This window comes from Sceloporus undulatus, chromosome 7 (genome assembly GCF_019175285.1).
Source record: "Sceloporus undulatus isolate JIND9_A2432 ecotype Alabama chromosome 7, SceUnd_v1.1, whole genome shotgun sequence".
NCBI lineage: Eukaryota > Metazoa > Chordata > Lepidosauria > Squamata > Phrynosomatidae > Sceloporus > Sceloporus undulatus.
The window spans coordinates 24895385-24915480 of record NC_056528.1 but is presented as its reverse complement, the minus strand read 5'-3'; the positions used below and the strand labels follow the sequence as shown (position 1 = coordinate 24915480).

General features: G+C 45.2%; 1 protein-coding gene across 2 annotated transcripts in view; it reads left to right on the top strand.

Moving 5' to 3' along the window:
• Positions 1-262: 262 nt before the first annotated feature.
• The window catches only part of AP3D1 (adaptor related protein complex 3 subunit delta 1), a 35790-nt gene continuing 15956 nt past the window's right edge, over positions 263-20096 (top strand). Inside the window, exons 1-9 of one of the 2 annotated variants that reach the window (XM_042479886.1) lie at positions 263-554; positions 10330-10425; positions 11122-11202; positions 12794-12874; positions 14370-14477; positions 15597-15726; positions 16833-16972; positions 17733-17806; positions 20031-20080. In XM_042479886.1, the coding sequence (XP_042335820.1) occupies positions 459-554; positions 10330-10425; positions 11122-11202; positions 12794-12874; positions 14370-14477; positions 15597-15726; positions 16833-16972; positions 17733-17806; positions 20031-20080 (856 nt within the window). In that variant the 5' untranslated portion in view covers positions 263-458. The remainder of the gene's footprint in view (positions 555-10329; positions 10426-11121; positions 11203-12793; positions 12875-14369; positions 14478-15596; positions 15727-16832; positions 16973-17732; positions 17807-20030; positions 20081-20096) is intronic. The other variant, XM_042479887.1, reaches the window with a different exon arrangement.

Sequence of the window (20096 nt, the reverse complement as noted above, 5' to 3'; positions counted from 1 at the left end):
TGTCGGAATCCCTCTAATGACGCAAAAGGGAAGCATAGAGAGCTGGCTAGAGCGCCCTTTCCTTCTTTCTCCCGGAAATGCCTGTAGAAAGAGGGAAACCGGATATGACGCTGACTTAAGGAAAAAACCACCTTGAAGCCATAGAGACGCTTGGGCTAGAGCGTCCCCAGACTGTTCCTCGAAGTCTCCGGTGCGTGCGTGCGTGTTGACGCAAGTACGTTAAAAGGGGGCGTGGCGGAGCGAGTCTTCCTCAGCTGACTGTCCGCCATTTTGTGGCTTTTTTTTTCCCTTCAGAGGAGCGCCGCCGGAGGAAGGGAGGGAAGGAGCCCTCAATGAAGGAGGAAAGGGAGGGAGGAGCGCGGCGCTGCCTGGGGCCCGGCATGTGAGCTCCGGACGCTGGCCTCTTCCTCCTCGGCTTCCCTTTCCTGCCTTGAGCCGGCGCTTTCCCTCCGTTCGCCATGGCGCTGAAGATGGTCAAAGGCAGCATCGACCGCATGTTCGACAAGAACCTCCAGGACCTGGTGCGGGGCATCCGGAACCACAAGGAGGACGAGGTGAGCCAGGGCCCGTGCATATATATCTCCCACACAACCCTCTGGCCTTTCTTCCTCCACAGCTCTGTGGACTACAACTCCCATCATCCATGGACCCCCCAACAATAGGCGTGGAGGAGCACAGCTCCCATCGAGGTCCAGCCTTACTGCTTTCTCCCCTATATACTATATATATATATATACACACATATACACACACCTCTGAGCTCACTTCTACAAATGCGGACTGCGGCTCCCATTATCCACATACTGAGCATCGAAGGTGACAGCGTCCATTGAGATCTGGCATTATTACTGTTTTCTTTCCTATACACAAACACACGCTTCTCGTTGAGCCTGGTTCTCCAGATGTGGACTGCAGTTCCCATCGTCCACTGACACCCTTGGAGGATGACAACTCCACACACACCTCTGAGCCTGGTTCTCCAGATGTAGACTACAGCTCCCATCGTCCACTGATGCCCACACTAGGTATGGAGAAGGTCCACTCCCATTGAAGTCCAGCCGTACGGTTCTCCAGATGTAGACTACAGCTCCCATCACCCACAGACCCCCACACTAGGCATGGAGGAGGGCCACTCCCATTGAGATCCGCCTATGCTGCTTCCTCCCCTGTATACAAACACGCACCTCTGAGCCTGGTTCTGCAGATGTGGCTACAGCTCCCACCATCCACAGATGCACATACTAGGCATGAAGAACGACAGCTCCCATTGAGATCTAGCCATACTGCTTTCTCCTGTATATACAAACATACGCTTGTCTGAGCTCGATTCTACAGATGTGGACTACAGCTCTCATCATCCTTGGGGCCCCACATACTAGGCTTCAAAGATAACAGCTCCCATTGAGGTCCAGCCATATTGCTTTCTCTCATATATAATATAATATATATATATATATATCTGAGCCTAGTTCTCCAGATGTAGACTATAGCTCCCATTATCCATGGACACCCATACTAGGCATGGAGGACAACTCCCATTGAGATTCAGCCACACTACTGTCTCTCTCTCGTGTGTGTACACACCTCTCTCAGCCTGGTTCTACAGATATGGACTACAGGTCCCATCATCCACAGACCCCATACTAGGCGTAGGTGACAACAACTCCCTGGAGATATTTCTGGTTTCTCCCACACACACATACACCTTTCTGAGCCTGGTTCTCCAGATGTAGACTGTAGCTCCCATCATCCACAGATATATATACACACATCTCTCTGAGCCCACTTCTACAGATGTAGACTACAGCTCCCATCGTCCACAGACCCCCCCACACTAGGCATGGAGGACAATAACTCCCATTGAGATCCAGCCATGCTACTTTCCCCCCCCCCCCCCCCACCCCTCTCTGAGCCTGGTTCTCCAGATGTAAACTACACCTCTTATCATCCACAGACCCCCACATACTAGGCATGAAGGAGGACAACTCCCATTGAGATCTGGCCATACTGCTATATACATACTGTATATATAGAGAAAGATATTGTTTTCTCCACTCTCTGAGCCTGGTTCTACAAATGTAGACTATAGCTCCCATCATCCATGGACACCAATATTAGACATAGAGGATGACAACTCCCATTGAGACCCAGCCTAACTGCTTTCTCCCCTATTATATACATCTCTCTGAGCCTGGTTCTACAGATGTAGAATACAGCTCCCATCATCCATGGACCTCCACACTATGCGCCCATTGAGATCCAGCCACACTGCTTTCTCCCCCATACACACTCCCCTCTCTGAGTCCGGTCCTCCACATATAGACTACAGCTCCCATCATCCATGGACCCGTACAGCCAACCTATAGGGAGCTTATCCTATGTATTACATTATATAGGGGCCTAAGGTTAAGATAGTCTCTATCATCTGGAATTCCAGAATACTCCAAGAACCCAAACTTCATTCATGGGGGACTTGAGATGGTGAAAGCTTTGCTTTGCAATGGGTTCAGTGTGCACAAGTTTTGTGGCAATGCACAATTGTTTAAAACATGGCACAAAATTAACTCCACGCTTAAGTATACAAGGTGTATACGAAACATAAATGAACTTTGTGTTTAGACTTGGATGCCCGATCTCCAAGATATCTCAGTATGTGCATATGTGCCAATACAGGTCCTTGTTATCCTCTGGGGTTCGGTTCCGAGACAAGTCCCATTAAATACAATGGCATAGTAAAATGGCGTCCCTTATATAAAATGGCAAGATCAAGGTTTGCTATTTGGAATGTATCCTTTTTTCAAGCCATGGATGCTTGAATCCGTCCGTGGATGAGGAGAGTTCACTGTATTCCCAAATCCAAAGACACCCAGAACACCTCTGTCCTAAGCGTTTTAGACAAGGGAGGTTCAAGATGTACAGCAATAATCAGACATTAGTCAATGTTAGTCATTTTAATGATATTAATAGCCACCAATGTTGTTGTTGTTGGTGTGTGTCTAGTGGCAGAGGGAGCGTAAATATTCCATCGCATGAGGTAACGGCTGCATCCACACTGGAGAAATAACTCGGTTTGGCACTGCTTTAACTGCCCTGGCTCCAGGCTATGGCATTCTGGGAGTTGCTCCACTCTGGGCCCACGACAAACTCTAACTCAACTTATACATGAGGTCGATTTATAGTCAAGTATATATGGTAGTCCTAGATACTTTTATATATATACATGATGTCCAGGTGTGGCTGGACTGAAGCTTTCCCCAACATTGGCCCTATACAGAGAGGCCAAAATAAAGCTGCTTCAGGTCACTTTGGAGGTATGGTGTTTCAATGATGCATCCGTCCCAAGAGTCTAGAAGCTGCACCAAAGCTGCACTCCAGTCCTTGGGACCGGAGCATGGTTTTGGTGCGGCTTCCGGACTCTTAGGACACATGTATCATTTAAACAGCATACAGTACCTCCAAAGTGACTCGAAGCAGCTTTATTTTGGCCTCTGTCTGTATCAGGCCATTGTTTCTTCCAGAGGTAATCCTAACTAGATTTGCTCAGTGTCTCTTTAGAGAAAGGGATGTCGACATAGACTGAACAAGATGCCAAGTAATACTGCATTTTGCGGTGTGGTCCTTCCATAAAGACAGAAATGTGTGCATCCTATCATTTATTTATTTATTTTATTAGAAATTGTTAATATATAAAATACATCTAGATCACACGCAGAACAGGAGATTACATAAAATAGAAGTTTCTCCTGAATTGACTTCCTCAGTCCCTTATCTACAAATCCTCTCCTTGTCAGATATTGAATATAATGTCACAGCTTACCTTAATAGTCTTCCATGAGCATTTTCTCACTTATAGGAATGTTTAAGTATACAGTATATACAGATATAAAGTATTAAACCATGTTAAGATTTCACTTAGTGTTCCGGCATCTTACAACCATCTGGTTTTACAATATTCCACTGTTTGAGGCCATTCTTCTTCTATAACGTTGGGATCTTTGTTAGGCAAGCAAGCTGTCAGTTTCTCCATTTCTGTCATTTCAGAAAGTTTAAATAACCAGCCTATGTGATCAATATGTCAATTTTTACAGAGAAACACATGGCTAAGTTGACCCAAGTCAATGTTTTCATTCGGTGTTTAGCTAGAATGCAAGCTTGTGAACAGCTGCTTCCTCATTGCTGGCCATGCAGGCCATGCATTTTGACCGTCCTTTATGGTTGTTTTGGAAACCTGGGTCCAAAACACACTGCAGAAATAATCCAGCTTGAGACCGTTTTAAATGCCCTGGCTCAGTGCAAGGGAGTTCTGAGAACTGTAGTCTTGTGAGACATTGAGCCTTCTCTGTCAGAGAGCTCCGGTCCCACAATAAACTACAATTCCCAGGATTCCCTAGCATTGAGCCAAGGCAGTTAAAGTAGTCCCTCAACTGGATTATTTCTGCCATGTGTTTTGGACCCTGGTGACACTTCAGTCTTAACACATCAAGACAGTACCAGATTGGGGAGATCTGGTAGCTGTCGACTGGTTACTCTTGCATCAGCCCTTGAAGGGATGTTTTTAGAGACGCTTCCCACGCATTATTAGTTCATCAGAAGAAAGTGGATTGATATCCAGAAGAGCTCATGCCGGGATGAACCAGTTAGTCCCAAAGGTGCTGCTGAATTCCTTCTTTCTCTCCATTTATTACATTGGTTTTGTAATTGTTACAAAAGCCTTGCAAAGTTTCTTATCACCATGCTTTAGATTAGGCCAGGAGTGCCATCTACCATGTTAAATAACTGCTCTCCCACCCTAGTCATTTTCAAGATGCCCACAAAAATGGCTTGTCTTATAAATAGGATTAGATGGAGCCTCCATGTTCAGTGGCAGCACTGGGTTTGAGAGTCTGGGGATAAAAGCCCTGCTTTTGTGAGCTTCCTAGAGCCATCTCTTTGGCCACTCTAGGAAGATGGGCAAACCAGCAGCAGGCAACAGAGATTTTGTGTCCCTGGCCTACTTGCCCACAAGCGTGTCCTTCCAGGCCTTTGGGAGTCAATGCTTTAAAGACAAATGGCACTGTACTGCTTTTATGAATTAACAAAGCAAAACGTTCTTCTCAGTTCAATCTTTTTATCTAATTATCTATCTAAGGGGGTTCTATTCTTTTGGATAGAGGTACTACCACCTTTTCACCACGTTAAAGTGAGGCTTTAGATACGCTCATCCATTTAATCTGGAGATTTCCATCCAGGCTTCTGTTAGTTCCTGAAAGCCTTTCTTTTACAGTTGGGTACAGAGAAGCAATGCTCAGTGCTTCAACTTTTTGGATTTAACTTAGGGAAATGGGAGAATATTGTCAGACATGTAACTTGGCTGTTCCTTCCCTCCCCGGCTTCAATGGAAATCGTCTTTTAGGGCTTGTATAAATTGTCTTTTAGGGCTTGTATCGTTCCCCAAACTGTTTGCTTCCTCCCTATGAAGAGCAAGATATGGGAAGCTGCTTCACAAGGAGTGAAACTGTTGTTTCCTCTGTTGTCCACGTGAATCTCCAGGATTTCAGATGGGTTGGTAGGGATCGGACCAGGGACCTTCTCAATGCAAAGTATGCGTTCTACCACTGAACTACATACATTAAAAAAAAAACCACAAGTGTATTGCTTTCTCATTAGCAAGAGAGCATGGATAATGTCTGAGTAAGAGCAGATCAAGCCTTTGCTTCTGAGGTGAAGAGAGGAATTGCAGCAGAGAAACTGTAAGAAATGGGTGAGGCCAAAGAAGAAGGTTGTCAGAATCTGTGCCAGCTGGGCAGCAAATCTTAAAACTGTGGTGCTATGGCCTCTTCCCACACAGCTTTGGTTAAAGAGCATTTACCTCCCCTCTACCCATTTACTACCATTTGAGAGAAAGGCTGGTTGGTCTCTGATGTACTGTAGTGCCAAGGTGAGCTGTGCCAACCTAGGTGTGGTTTGACTCTGACCTCTCTTGCTTTATGGGGCTAAGTTGTAGGCACACTTCCCTCATCATATGCCCTTCCTGGTAGTTTGGGAAAGAGGAAAGGCAGGGGCTGGTGCTGGGATGTCAATAGGCAGCAAAGAGTACCTCTTGTTTTTTGTGGGTTTTTCGGGCTATGTGGCCATGTTCTAGAAGAGTTTATTCCTGACATTTTGCCAGCATCTGTGGCTGGCATCTTCAGAGAAAGTACCTTCAGTATCTTCTCTTCTTTACCCACTTAGATAAAAAGGGACCTTGGAACACTTTTGGGAAACTAAGAGGCTATCCACAGTGGAGAGATAATGCGGTTGAACAATGCTTGAATTCTCATGCTAGAGAAATCTGGGAATGGTTGTTTGTTGTGGCACACATGACCATTCAAGCACTGTCCAACCACATTATTTCTTCACTGTAGATGTATCCCACGTCCTTAGAAGGTGACAAAGGGCCTTTCAGATTTCTTCTCTAGTGCCTTCCCTTCCCCTCCGAACCACTCCCTTTCATTCAGCCCTTTTTGTTTGCCTTGCCACTTTCTCAAGCCTCTTGGCCTCTTTTCCAAGCCTCCCCCTCTCCGTCTTTCTCAGCCTCACAGTGGCAGCCAGAAACCTTGCTTCCTCCCTGTTTCTATTTCCATGTGACGTTAGGTCCGCTCAGCAAATCGCAGCCTGATGCTCCCTTTCTCCGCTTCACATGACTCATGGGTAAACTCCGACGTGTCTTTCTAGAATTGCCTTTCTGTCCAGTGCCACATGTCATGGCTGTCTGGCTTTTGGCAGAAAGACCAGTTCATCTTACAGACAGGTTTTCTGCTTTCCAGGTTGCCAGCACTGAAAGTAAATAACACCTGTGCTTTCAACAACTTATGGCTGGTGTGTTTCAGGTCCTTTTGGCTGCCTCCAACTCCATGGCTGCCCACTTGGCAGAGAACACACTTCAGGATGAATTAAATTGCTTTTTCCTATGGGCCAGGAGCAGATCCTATAAACGTGAATTCTCCCTCTCTGCCCTGTCACTCTGAAGAGGCAGCGCAGGGGCTGAATTTGACTCAAGTGTAAACCTGCTAAAAATGACACCCAGCGTGAGAGAGCAGAGTGTGAATTGGGAAGAGGAGGAGGAGTGAGATGCAAGCTAAAAGGAGCCCTGTCTTTCCTTTTTCTTATACAGCTCTTGTCACCACACTTAGGCTGTGTTTGTGACTGGTTATTCCTTTGTTTGCTCCTACTCTTCCACCTTGCCCTCGCTAAGCTTCCATCTGGCATTCTTGTGATGCTTTTCTTTCACAGTTTCAGACTCTAAAACTGGAAAGAAAGGGACATTGTGCGCAACTATGGGCATCAATGGCAGGAATTTATATAGATGGATCGTGCTATTTGCCCTGAGTTGACAGATGTGTGGTGCATGAGACCAGTGCAGACGTCAGATGGGGGAATTTTGTTCCAGAATCTGTGAACCAGTCTCTTCCTGCTATATTTACCCTACTTTTCCTCTTTCCTCCAGCACAAATAATCCTCATCTGCTAATTGTCCTCTCATGGGCACAAGGATTTGTGAGTTGGGATAGTAATTTGATGTGTGCATTATAGAATAGATAGACCAAGATACTCAGCATGGTCTTCTCAAGATCATGCACAAAGAGAGCATAATAGGAACAAAACTTTCATCCCTTCCCCATGTAAGTACTGTGATCGAGGTGCAAGATAGAGGCTTCTCTGTGGCTGCTCCCGACTCTAGAAATCCCTCCCTAGCAAGGCTAGAATGGCCCCCTCTTTGCTGTCCATCAGCAGGAAAAGACCTTTTAAAAAGCAATTCTGTCCATATCCATAGATTCTACATTCATGGATTCAACCATCCATGACTTGAAAATTCCAAAGAGCAAACCTTGGTTTTGCCCTTTTCTATAAGGGACAGCGTTTTACCATCCCATTGTACATTATGGGACTTGAATATCCTTGGGTTTTGGTATCCATGGCGGGTCCTGGAGCCAAAATCCAGCAGATGCCAAGGCCCACTGTACGTTTTAAACTGTTTTACTAGTGTCAATGATCTAACTCTATTTTAACGGTAGTTGGGCAGGGGTGAGTAACTGTGGAAGGGGTGGCATATACCACTGTGGCACTGTAAAAACACAATACGATTCCCAGTTACTGTCTTCAATATCAGTAGTACTTCAATAGCAAATACATTTCTGTACCGCTTATCATCAGGGCACTTAAGCGTTCCCTAAACGGTTTACACTCTGTTCAGCTTGAAATTTAGAAGAGGAGTGTTTGGGTATTTCCTCCCCACTGTCTTTGGCCATTGCATCTTGGGTGACTTTAGAAATGACTCCTCACGTGAGAGATTAGGGCCTTTGCTGGCAAGTACAGGAGTAGCCGAGGCCTGTACAAACGCATGAGGGATTCCATGACACTAGTTTTCTCCTGCTGCGACATGGCCATCAAATATTTAGCAGGGGCACAATGTGTTAAGAGATCTGTTGCATACCGAACAAGGAGGCTCTGTCAGCATCTCGTGTTACTGCCGGAATTGTGAAACATTCATGATCTAAAGGTAGATGTTAAATATGTGTTCCTGGTATTTTCTGTAGTTTCCCCAACTTTTAGGGAAACAAAAGCAATATGTCACCCAATCTTTCCCCCATGCAGCTATCCAGGCTGTCTGAACATATCCAGAAGGGTTCCTGCAGACAAAAAGGAGGTGAATTTTTCTCAGCGTTTGCAGTGATTTTGCACACTCTACACTTGTCCAGGCATAAGAGAATATGGGAATTAAAAAAAACAAACCAGCAGTCTATTTCTATTTTCACATTTCTAAAGAACTTCTTTTTATCTGCTTTGCTTATCTGTTGTGATGAGCAACAACTCTTTGAGTTCTCTGACAGAGGATTCTTGGTCTTGCTACTACCTCTGCTGCTATTTTAACTTGAAATGCTGGGGATTTCTGAATCTGCAAAGCAGGCTCTCAGTTGTGGAACTCGGTTTTTATTCCTGGAATTGTGTATACCACTGCCTTAAGTCTCCATGCCTTCTTTGTCCTACTGTCACCTCTTTGGGAGTCTATGTTTGCACTGTAGAGCCCTTTGGAATCTTAGTACTGATTTGCCTTTTCAGTTGTGGCCTCGTGCTTCTGTGATGGGGCAAAATCCCATGACTGGGAGCACGTCGGTCACATCGGCCGTCTCAGAGAGAGGCCCACAGAACAACAGGAGAGGTTTGTGTTCTTGGTGGAGTCAGAAGGAGGCTAGGAGACTCTAAAATCAGCTAGCAGACCAGTATAAACCATAGAGCAAAGCAATGTTAATAGCTTTTTAAAACATGTTTTTGGTCTAAATATATTTCTAATATTTGTCTTTATAATATACGGTACTTTAGTGACTTCTGTAGAAAGCTGGTATTATTACCAATAAATTGATGGCTTGCAAAGTCTTCTTCCCTTTATGCTGCCAGCCCAGGCTTAAAGAGTCACTACAGTTGCTGTTTGTTTTAATACTTAAAGCTCTCTTGGTTAAAAAAGGGATAATGTTTTATTAATTCTTATATCCTGCTTTATAGTCCCCAGAGTGGCTTGCACAGGAATCATGAAAGTGGAAAACAAATTGTTGATGTCCTTTGCCACCAGGTGAACTTCAGTTTATGGATGAGATATCTCCAGGAGATCGTGTATGAACATCCCTTCTCAGGTCTTGGAAATGTAGAGCAGTCATGGCTTCCTCGATGAAACCAGTCAACCTGTAATGCAGTCTCCCTCTTTCTCTACCTCTTCTATAGTTCCACAACATTGCTGTTTTCTCAAGCAAGTCATGTTTCATGTTTTATCACGAGCATACACCACAATGCCCATCTTCTTTGGTGAATCTTAGCCTAGTCCAGTGAATTCCAAAGGACATGGTTCCCCTCCTACCTGCCATAGGACTTGAGAGAGCTAGAGGTGTCCTGTCAGAACTCACTTAATTGCTCAAAGTCCTCTCTGGGGTCATACGTTTGCCTCTTCTCAGTCAACCTCTTTGGAGGGCCAGTAGCCTTGCTGTGTCTTTGATCAGAAAATTCATTTCCAGCTCCTGGTTCTTCTGTCCTTAGAGAAGGTAACCTGCTGTGTCTCTTTGTGACTTCTGGTTGAAGGCATGCCTCTTGGCAGCTGTGGACAATCCAAAGTAGCAACTCGTGCAGAGAGTAACCTTCTTGGACACTTGGCTGGCAGCCCTGCTGCATTTCATCCTGGCAATTACAAAATACGTGTGTTCTGCAGACTAGACTAAACCTTTAGGTCTTAAGAGTGAAGTGTATCACCGTTTATCAAAACTCAAGGCACTGTTGGCCTAACACTTCCTTCTCCTTTCCTCTCTTCCCCCTGCTTTTTCTCCAGGCAAAATACATCTCCCAGTGCATTGATGAGATCAAGCAAGAGTTGAAGCAGGATAACATTGCGGTGAAAGCAAATGCTGTCTGTAAGCTCACCTACGTAAGTATCTCCCTTGCGGAGGTGTTGAGTTGCTTTGCCTTTCAGCCCAGCCTGCTAGCAGGCACCTTGCTACCTGCCTTTCTGGGGAACATCCCAGGATGAGATGTTGGATGGCCTTGGAGCATTTTCATTTCCAGAAGTGGGGGGCTGATTCTCTTATCAGAGGAAGCCAGAAGTGCAGGACCGGGCTGCTCAGTTTCTCAGATGAATAAAATTATGCTTATTTGATTCCACTAGTGTTCATCCCTCCCTTTTCTGGCTCCCAAATATTCTCTAGAGAGTTATGGATAATTTTGGCATGCTTCTGGGATCCTTGCAGATTATTTTATGCCCAGGAGAGACTTATGGAGCTTGGAGTCCAAAACAAATCCTCCTCCCCCCCCCCCCCCCCCCCCCCCCCCCGGAGTATGACAGGAGTGCAGCCCTAACCCCTAACAGTTACTAACTCCTGAGCTAAAGAAACCAGGGAGCTCATATCTGTGGACTGCATAAAGTTAAAGAGATGAAGTAGCCCTGAATTTTAATTGTCCTCTTGGGTCGCATGGCTACTTTGTGTTTTTTAAAAAATTTATTTACTTTTGTTAGGCGAGTGTAAAACAGGATGTTTCTCTGCTAACAATAAATAGATGCATGTCCCAAGGATGTTTTCACCCTTGCTGTTCTGAAATTAACACCTTGGCCTTTCTGCTTCCCCAGTTGCAGATGCTGGGCTATGATATCAGCTGGGCAGCTTTCAACATCATCGAAGTCATGAGCGCTTCCAAATTCACCTTCAAAGTAAGTAACCTTTGTGAAAGGTACAGTTTAAAAGCCACCCTGAAGGTGTTGCATCGGGGAGGCAAAGAACATTGGCACACTTTCTAATCTCAGCAGTAGAGACTGTCTGAGCAGAAAACCTGATCTGCTCAGACAGCCCTGCTGAGAAATCTCCAGCCTTTGGAAGAGCTGTCACATCCAGTCAGCACAAGACAAAGGAATGCTTTGCTTTTCATTGAGGTTTCTGTGATCTGAGCTGAAAATTCTCTGCATAAAACTCTACTGTTTTCCCTTTGCGAAGCAAAGTATATGTGCAAGCCAGCTTAGAAGACCAGTCTGATTGACCAAAATCCAAGCGATCCATTGAGTGCTTCTAATTTTTAAAAGTGCAACAGGGTAGTAGCTATTATAGTTCAGTTATCTGATTTTCACAAAACTTGTCCTCGTGGGTGTGAAAACTGTTGAAATAAGTGTGACTTGCCTAAGGCCACCCCATGTTATGTGGCTGAGTGTGGATTTAAATCTCCTGGGGTCCTAATCTAACATCCAGACCACAACACTGTAGTGATGTCTGTACTCTGCCACAGTTGGAAATGTAACTTATCTACGATTCTGGCTTTTGAGACTTTTGCTTTGCCCAAAAATCTCTTGTTTTTGGGATTGGGATTTTGCATTTTCACAGAAGGATAGATGCCACCTTAAAAAGCTTAAATTACCAAGAACTTTGCACTGTCTTTTGTCACATCTTTACAGTCCTGGACTTCTAACTGATAACAGCTTAACTCCCAGCCTCACCTTTAGTTTCTGTTGCACCCACAGCTGAATTATAGTCCTCTGGGTTTATCAGAAGCCCTGTTCTTGAGTGTTTGATATGAGCAGATTACTAGATTTCAAAAATCTCCTGAAAAAATAAGTGGAGCTCTTGACACTGACCACCTGATTGTCGAAAGACATATAGGCCCATTACAAACGGGCCTTTGCGACGCCCCCGTCACGTGCTAGGGGTTGGCCGAGGACCTAGCGTCCACACCAGCCTCACCCCTAGCACATGACGAGGTCGTAAAAATGGCGGTACCCTATACACACGGGCACCGCCATTTTTACGTGCCGGACACATAGCGTCCGCACGTCACGCCCTGGATATGACGCCACGAGTGCGCGAGTAGTGCCTCATGGCGTCCCATCCGGGGCGCAAGAAGAAGCCCCATTTTGGGGCTTCTTTTTGCTCCATGAGGGAGCCATGTGGTTTGACTGCTGCGGCTCCCTCGCGGAGCAACCGGCAGCAGTGCGAGACTGCCCGTTTTGGGCAGTCTGTAACGTGCCATTGATGGGTTTAAGGAATATTGAACCCAGGAATTTGTTCAGGGTATCAAACCTGAATTAAGCTCGTGGTCCTTACACCCATTCCTTTCTTCTTTTCAAGCAGTCTGTTCAGATAGGTGAGGAAGGTGTAATATGGTTCTAGATACTAGTGGGAGTTGGAAACTTACCAGTGTGTTCTGCAGATTACCTAGAGATTTGTTAGGTCTAGCTTTCATCAGTCTTCTGCTATATGTGATGGCAGCAGAGTATTTGACCTCTAGTTGTGACTTCTTTTCCTTTCATTCTGCAGAGGATTGGGTACCTGGCTGCCTCTCAGTGCTTTCACGAGGGGACTGACGTTATCATGCTAACAACTAATCAGATCCGAAAGGTGAGCATTTGCCATGCAGAAAAGGGTCTTATGCCGTGGTGCTTTTTCTCCAGCTCAATCTTCCATGCATCTCTGGTTTCTTATGTTTATTACTTTTAAATCTGTATGCCACTCAGCAGTATACATTCAAAACAGTTAACATGTTTGACAGATAACAAGTTAAAAACAATAATGCGTTGGATAAAGATTGATATGCATAAACTTGGGACCTAACACCATGAGGACTTATAGGTTGATGGTTTGAGAAACTGTGAATTGGATAGATATGGTTACATTTCCCTTTGACGTGTATTAAGAGTATGATTCAGAGTTGTTATGAGAAGTCTGTTTCTGGACAGAGATGGCTTCATTGTGCCCTGAAAATCTCTCTTTTGGACTACTGTAATGCATTTTAAGTGGAGTTTGTTTATTTATTTAGACCATTTGCACACCACCCAAAGGCTCCCAGAGCGGCTTACAAATTTTTAATTTCACAGTTCCCTGCTCTCAGGCTTGCAATGTAATACAAGGAAAAAAGGGTAGCAGTAGGGGAGGGCATTAAGTCCATCAAATGCTAGCTGCAGTTTTCTCCCTCAGAGGCCACAGCAGTGCCATATGGAATGGAGTATGGGCTTCTTGCCAGCCTGTGGGACCAAGGCACAGTGGAGTGGGGCCTCTCCACTTCTTCTTCTCTCCCTCAGAAGCCACAGCGGTGGTAGTCAGAATAGAGGGAGGACTTCTCATCAACCACTGGGACCAAGGCATGATGGAGATGTGCTACAAACAAAAGATGAATTAAATGGGGCAAAATGGGACTGCATGGATGAGGATAGGGACAGCAGTCAGGGAACCCTAAAAGGACTCCATAGGCTGCACGTTACTGAATCAAATTCAGCGTGCTGGTCCTGGACTACAGAGCCCTAAATGACTGTGGCCTGGGTCTCTATAGAAATGCCTCTCCATGAATCAGCCTGCCCATGTTGTTAGATCTAGGGGAGAAGTCTGTTTCCCTTAGAGGAAAATATGACTTTGTCTGCAGTGGCCTCCTAGCTTAGAAAAGCCCTTACCCAAGATTTACATATGCATCACTTGAGTGGCATTTCTGTGCCAGGCTAAGACCTATCTGTTCTATTGGGTATTAGGTGCTTTCAGTCAGTCTCCTGACTGATTGGCTGTTGACTTTATTTCCTTGTTTATTTATTGTAAGTTATTGCTGCTTTAACATTGTTAAATGGAATATAAATAGGATGGGCAGGATATAAATAGGATGAAAAATAAATAAGTAAGCAGCTATAGTGCAAGCAAAGCCACAACAGCATCTGAACATCATAGCTGATAGCAAGCAAGATTCCCTCATAGGAAAATTTCAAAGGTGATGGTGTAACAACCCTTATAGTTTCCTTCTGCTGTTTCCCAGAAGACAGGCACACCTAATGGTGATCTCTGGATGTAGGTACATTCCCATGGGAAGACTAACGGTTCTTTGATTTTCTCTCTCTCCCCATTCTGTTCCTAGGACTTGAGCAGCCCCAACCAGTATGATACTGGAGTTGCACTGACTGGTTTGTCCTGTTTTGTGACTCCTGACCTTGCTAGAGATTTGGCAAATGACATCATGACCCTGGTGAGTCCCAGGATGGTGATAGACCTTCAATGCCAGCGCGGTTTGCTTTTTCTGTGGCTTCTGACTGCTACCTGAAAAGCCCTTGAAAGCCTTTACCCCTCTGCTAGGCTCTGTATCCATTTCAGATATTCTTCAGGAGATAAGCTGAGCAGTAGTTTGCACTGAGAGCTACTGCTGTTGTTCTTACTTATCACTACTACTAAGCAGTGGTCTAGGGATCAGTGCAGTCCACAAGTCATTAGCTAAAAGCCCCTGGGAATTTTTCAGGAAAGAAAGATACTTAGCCAATGGACATAAATGTGTTGCTCGTACCTGGTGTGCCGCAAGGGGAAAAACCAGATAGTTTGGATGCCCTGCTCTAAGTACCCATCTATAAGAAAGCAGGGGATCTTTTTTTCTTGGAAATAAAAGGACAGCACATTTAGAAGATAGTTCTTTTTTCTGTTCTGGGTCGAGGCTGTCCTTCTTGTGCTCTTTTTTTTATTGCTGCATGTATGCACAACCTATCCCCAGGATCTTTTGAGTTGTGCTGGAATTCAATGGTAGAGATGGAGGATCTTTCTTGGCTTTGGATTGGGTCATCCTTTCGAGGAAGGTGGTCTGAAAGTCCCTGGGTTAGTTTCCCCCTTCCATCCCAAAACTAATAGGCCTGTAATTCTTAATACAGTTCCTCCTGGTGATAGCAGCCTTTCCAAAAGGAGCTGCATTGTGCAGGGTTATGGATTGAGGGGCCTATGCCAAAAGAACAGCTTTGCATTTTAGAGAATAAGCCGCTCACTGCTGGCACTGTGATAGCCACAGATCTATACACATCTGTACTCTGCAGTAGGATAGATCTGTATGCTTCAATCCCTGTTCATGAATATTTTGAGTGGTATGGCTTTTTTGTTTGTTCTTTGCACCTCACGGTGCCTTCATAAACAGCTGCATGGCCATGAGGAACCAAACCACGTCCAAAGGGACTCTCTCCCGACCCTAGCAGTTTCTTAACAGTGTGTCTGTGTGCAGCAGCGGGTGAGGGATCTGGTTAGCGAGCTGTGGAATAGCAAAATCTTTGCTTACTTGTTGTGAGAACACCACACCAAGAGCTTTTCCTCCTCTCTGTTCTCTCCCCACCAGATGTCTCACACGAAGCCTTACATCAGGAAGAAAGCAGTGCTAATCATGTACAAAGTGTTCTTGAAATACCCTGAATCCCTTCGACCTGCATTTCCCCGCCTTAAAGAGAAGCTGGAAGATCCAGACCCTGGTGAGCAAGTTGGAGAAGTGGGGGGCAGAAGCTTCTGAGGCCTGTGGGCTTTTAGGTGACTTTTTGCTTTGGTGGAGGGTAGCTATCCACAGAATTAGATAAAACTGGATATGAAAGGCTGAGATCAGGGTAGGGCAGTGGTGAGTAAGAGAAGAGGTGAAGATGTGAGGGAATCAATGAGTCAGGACTTCAGCTTCCTCACCAAATGCATCATTGTGTGGCTCAGATTAGATGTAGTAGATAACAGCTACTGAATACAGCAGCTATTCCTCAAAATGCCAGATGACTGTGTTTTTACTCCTCTGTCATCTTGTGCGTAGTCCACAAGCCAAATTTTAAGGTCCCCATCTTTTCAGTCTTTCCCATCTGTTCTCCCTCTGGGGAAAGGGGTTTTGGGAAGGCCGTGAGACCAAGGAAACTCTTGTGGATTGGCCCGAAGACCCAAGCAATCAAAATTAGGCCCATGAGCCAGGAGTTCTTTTCTACCTGTGTCAGCCCTGAATACGAGCCTCTGCAACAGATTCTTTCTGGTAGCCTTGATCAAGTCACTTATCTACTCACTCCTTAGTATTGTGGGGAACATCTCTGGCAATGGGTATCCCCAGAGTATTCAAGCACTCTGCCACTTGAACATGAACACAGCAGAAAGGGACAAGAAAGTATTCTTCTGTTTTCAGCTGTTTCCTGTGCGTGCTATGTATGCATAATTCTGTACAGCTGGAAATGATGGGAAGGAGACCTTTCTTTATGTTAACGTGCATGCCTCCCAAGTCGAATGTAGGCTTATGTTGGTCATGAATTTCATAGCAAGGAAGATTCAGAGGCATTTTGGCATTGGCTTATTCCGAATACAGCCTTCAGCACCTGGTATTTCCTGGGAGTTTCCCTTCCAAATATTAACTAGGTGTCAATCTTCTTAGCTTCCAAGATCAGATGGGATCTGGCTGCTTTCAGGTTATTTAGGCATCAAATATCCTTTGGTACCCTAGATTTCTCTGCATCGATTTTCTGCTTGTTCATGTCAAAATTAGATGTCTCTTATGAGTCCACTGTCCCTATAAGTCCATTCACTCAGACTCTTCCCTCTTCCTCCTCCTCTTTCCCAGGCGTTCAGTCAGCTGCCGTGAACGTTATCTGTGAGCTGGCCCGGCGCAACCCAAAAAACTATCTTTCCCTCGCTCCGCTCTTTTTTAAGCTGATGACATCGTCCACCAACAACTGGGTCCTCATTAAAATTATAAAATTGGCAAGTATTAGCAAGTGCCAGCAAAGAGTGTCTTCTTTGTTAGCGGTGTGAACGAAAGAAAAGAAAAAAGCAGAAGCGCTATCGTCACTTAAGAGGTGGTGGCAGCAGACACAGAAGGAAGGAAGGAAGGAACAACAGCTTGCATAACTGGCTTGGAGAAAAAAATATTGCCTGCTTCACAGCCTGTGTTTAGTTTATATCTTTCTGTGGGGAAGATGTGAGGTGCACACATGATTGTCCAGAGTGGCCATGAAGGTCTTTGCTGTGACATTTAGAATCCTAGAGTTGGAAGGGGCTTCATGGGTCATTGTATCCAATCCCCTGCTCAGAGCAGAATCTTCAGTTAAAGCATCTCCAGCAGCAGGTACCTGACCATACTCCTTGTAGATGTCCATAGAAGGAGACCCCACCATCTCTCTAGGCAATTGGTTCCCCTGCCAAACTGTTCTTGCTGTCAAGAAGGTCCTTCTGTTATATAGCCGGAATCTACTCTCTTGTAACACCCCCCCTGGGGCAACAGAGCACAGGCCTTGACCCCCTCCTCTCTGGGCTAAGCCTCTAGGTATTTAAAGAGTGAAATCCTGTCATCCCTCAGTCTACGACTCTATGAGCTCAATCCCACTTCAAATCCACCCAAAACAGGAGGCACTGTGGCATACCACTTGTCATGCTACTATGACTAATAGTGTCTTCCTGGCCCTGTATAGAATCTGGAGACAGCTGCCATTTCCAACAGCCTTTCCTTTTCCTTGTCCTGCAGTTTGGTGCTCTCACTCCCTTGGAACCCAGATTGGGCAAGAAGTTAATTGAACCCCTGACCAATCTTATACACAGGTAAGGACTGTTTTTTTTGGTTGGCAGCAGTGGCTGCTTTGGAGGGTATAGGGAACTGTATTTTTTTTGCTGTGTTTCAACACTAGAATTCATTTAGTCCAGATGATACTAGTTTGTTTCTGATCAGCACAAGCATTCCTGTGTCTGGGCAAGGTAGTCATAGGGCTCTTGGTTCTTCAACCAACTTTTGGATCATTTTTTCAGAGGCTGGCTCAGTTGCCGTGTTTACCATGAGGGACTTTTTTCATTTTACGAGTCCCCCAAGACAGTGCCACCTCCAGAATGCTTTGGGAAATTTCCCTTTCTGTAGTAGACTACACAGAGAAGAGTGAAGCATCCACTTAATCTTCCTTTCTTTCTCAAACAGCCAGCGTGCCCTCTTCCAATTACCTAAAGAGGGTAGAGTCCCTGCCCAAGATAAAAAATTAGTCTGCTCCCAAGAAATGCAGCAAAGTGGACAGTATGTATACTTCAACCCTCCCACACACCCCTGCTCCAGTCTTCTTCCTCCCCTTCTCCCCTTGCTCCCATCCCTGCCTTAGTCAGCTAGATGTTGGGGCTTCTAGTGGAGAAGCTTGGAAGATTTCCCCAGAGATAGCAATGGTATTCTAGGCTTCGAAACCAGTATACCACACTAGCCCTCTAAGTGCTAGAAATTTGAGGACTGAAGCAAAATGAGCTACATCCTTGGTTAGCACTAGCTGGGGTTTACTGCATTTCCCTTGGTTAAGCCTCTGGAAGTAAGATGATACCATGGTTTGCTGCATTTCCATCCTACATTGGAGGTTGTGCCACATTTAAAAGGCCAACTCACAATCTGAGAGGGAGGCTACAAATGGGAAGAAAAGACGGGAAAGAAAGAGGCTGAGATGCAAATTTAACTACTTTGGTCTGCTACATGCAATAGTGCTGGGAGAGGGAGGAGAGTTGTCTACCCACTTGGGGGTTTCCTCATGGCTTTTCAGGTAATAAAAGACCATGGACAGAGTCCTGGGAAAGAAGTGGTGGATTTGTGACTTCTGGTTCCACCGCTTGTATCCCACAGTGCTTTGGTTCTGACAGATAATGCAAATTGTGTGAGTCGCCACTGTGTGTTTCGCTGGCACTCCTGGCTTCCCACTGAACGCAGTCAGGCAGGACGGTGACCAAGGCCAGGCAGATAAGGCAGAGGGGCTTCTCCCTGTCTGCTGGGTCATGGTCTCAGCTCCCTCTGGCAGCCTTCAAACTGAAACCAGAAGGAAGGGGCTGTGTGTCGCTCTAGTCCTTCCTCCTTCGCTACCTGTAGCAGCGTGCTGTGGCTCACCCTTCCTTATGTGTTCCCTTACCTCTCTTACGGTTTTTGGAGGCACTGGCTGTATGCTACTCTAGCCCTTGTAAATTGTCATTCTTGTATCAAAGATATCTCTGTAAAATTTTCAGTAAGTGGCATAAACTAGTCTAGCAGCCATGGGACCACACTACCTGATGTTTCTTCCAGGAGACTAGTGACCCATTGTAGACCCATTGAAAACAATGAGCCTGATATGGAGACTAAAGCATTCTGTTGACTTCAGTGAGTCTGCTCTATTTGGGATTTGCATTGGATTGATCCCTAAATCTTGCATAAATCTAAGAGGACCTTTGGCTACGTTAATATTAGTAAAAGGGAATGTTGTACTTAGGCAATTTCTAGTGTATTTGCACTCTGAAAGGCATTCCCTATAGGGAAAAGAAGTTTTCTCAATGTCTGCTTGATAACTAATCGACATAGGTTGGGAACCTTGGGGTGAAACAGGTTTTTAGCTCTAGTTCACATTAGCACGAACCCTGGCTTGCATGGACCATAATCTGAGTGTCTACCTCTTCTGTGTTTGTAGAGGTATATAGGTTAGAGAGCAGAGAGTCTAGCCTGGTGGTTTGGTGTTTTCTTTCAGCCTTCATTTTAAACCAGTTTTCAAAGCGATAGCCCTGTGAGTCTGTTAAAGCAAAGAGTTCTATATGCAAAACATGAAATGGCCTCTGGTATGCAAAGGTTTGTGTTACAATAAACCCTTTAAAGTGCAACAGTGTCATGGCAAAAAGGCATTAAAAAACAAAACAAAAATAATGCCTTTATCCACCCTGGAGAAAACCGAGCTCAGTGATTACAAATTTTGGAATAAAGCTGGCTGTCGTCTTCCATAGCACTGGTTCAATTGGGTCAGGAGTGTCCCATAACTTGGTCCTTCTGTCTTTTCCCCTTCAGCACTTCTGCCATGTCGCTTCTCTATGAGTGTGTGAACACAGTGATCGCAGGTAAGGGGGGAAAGCT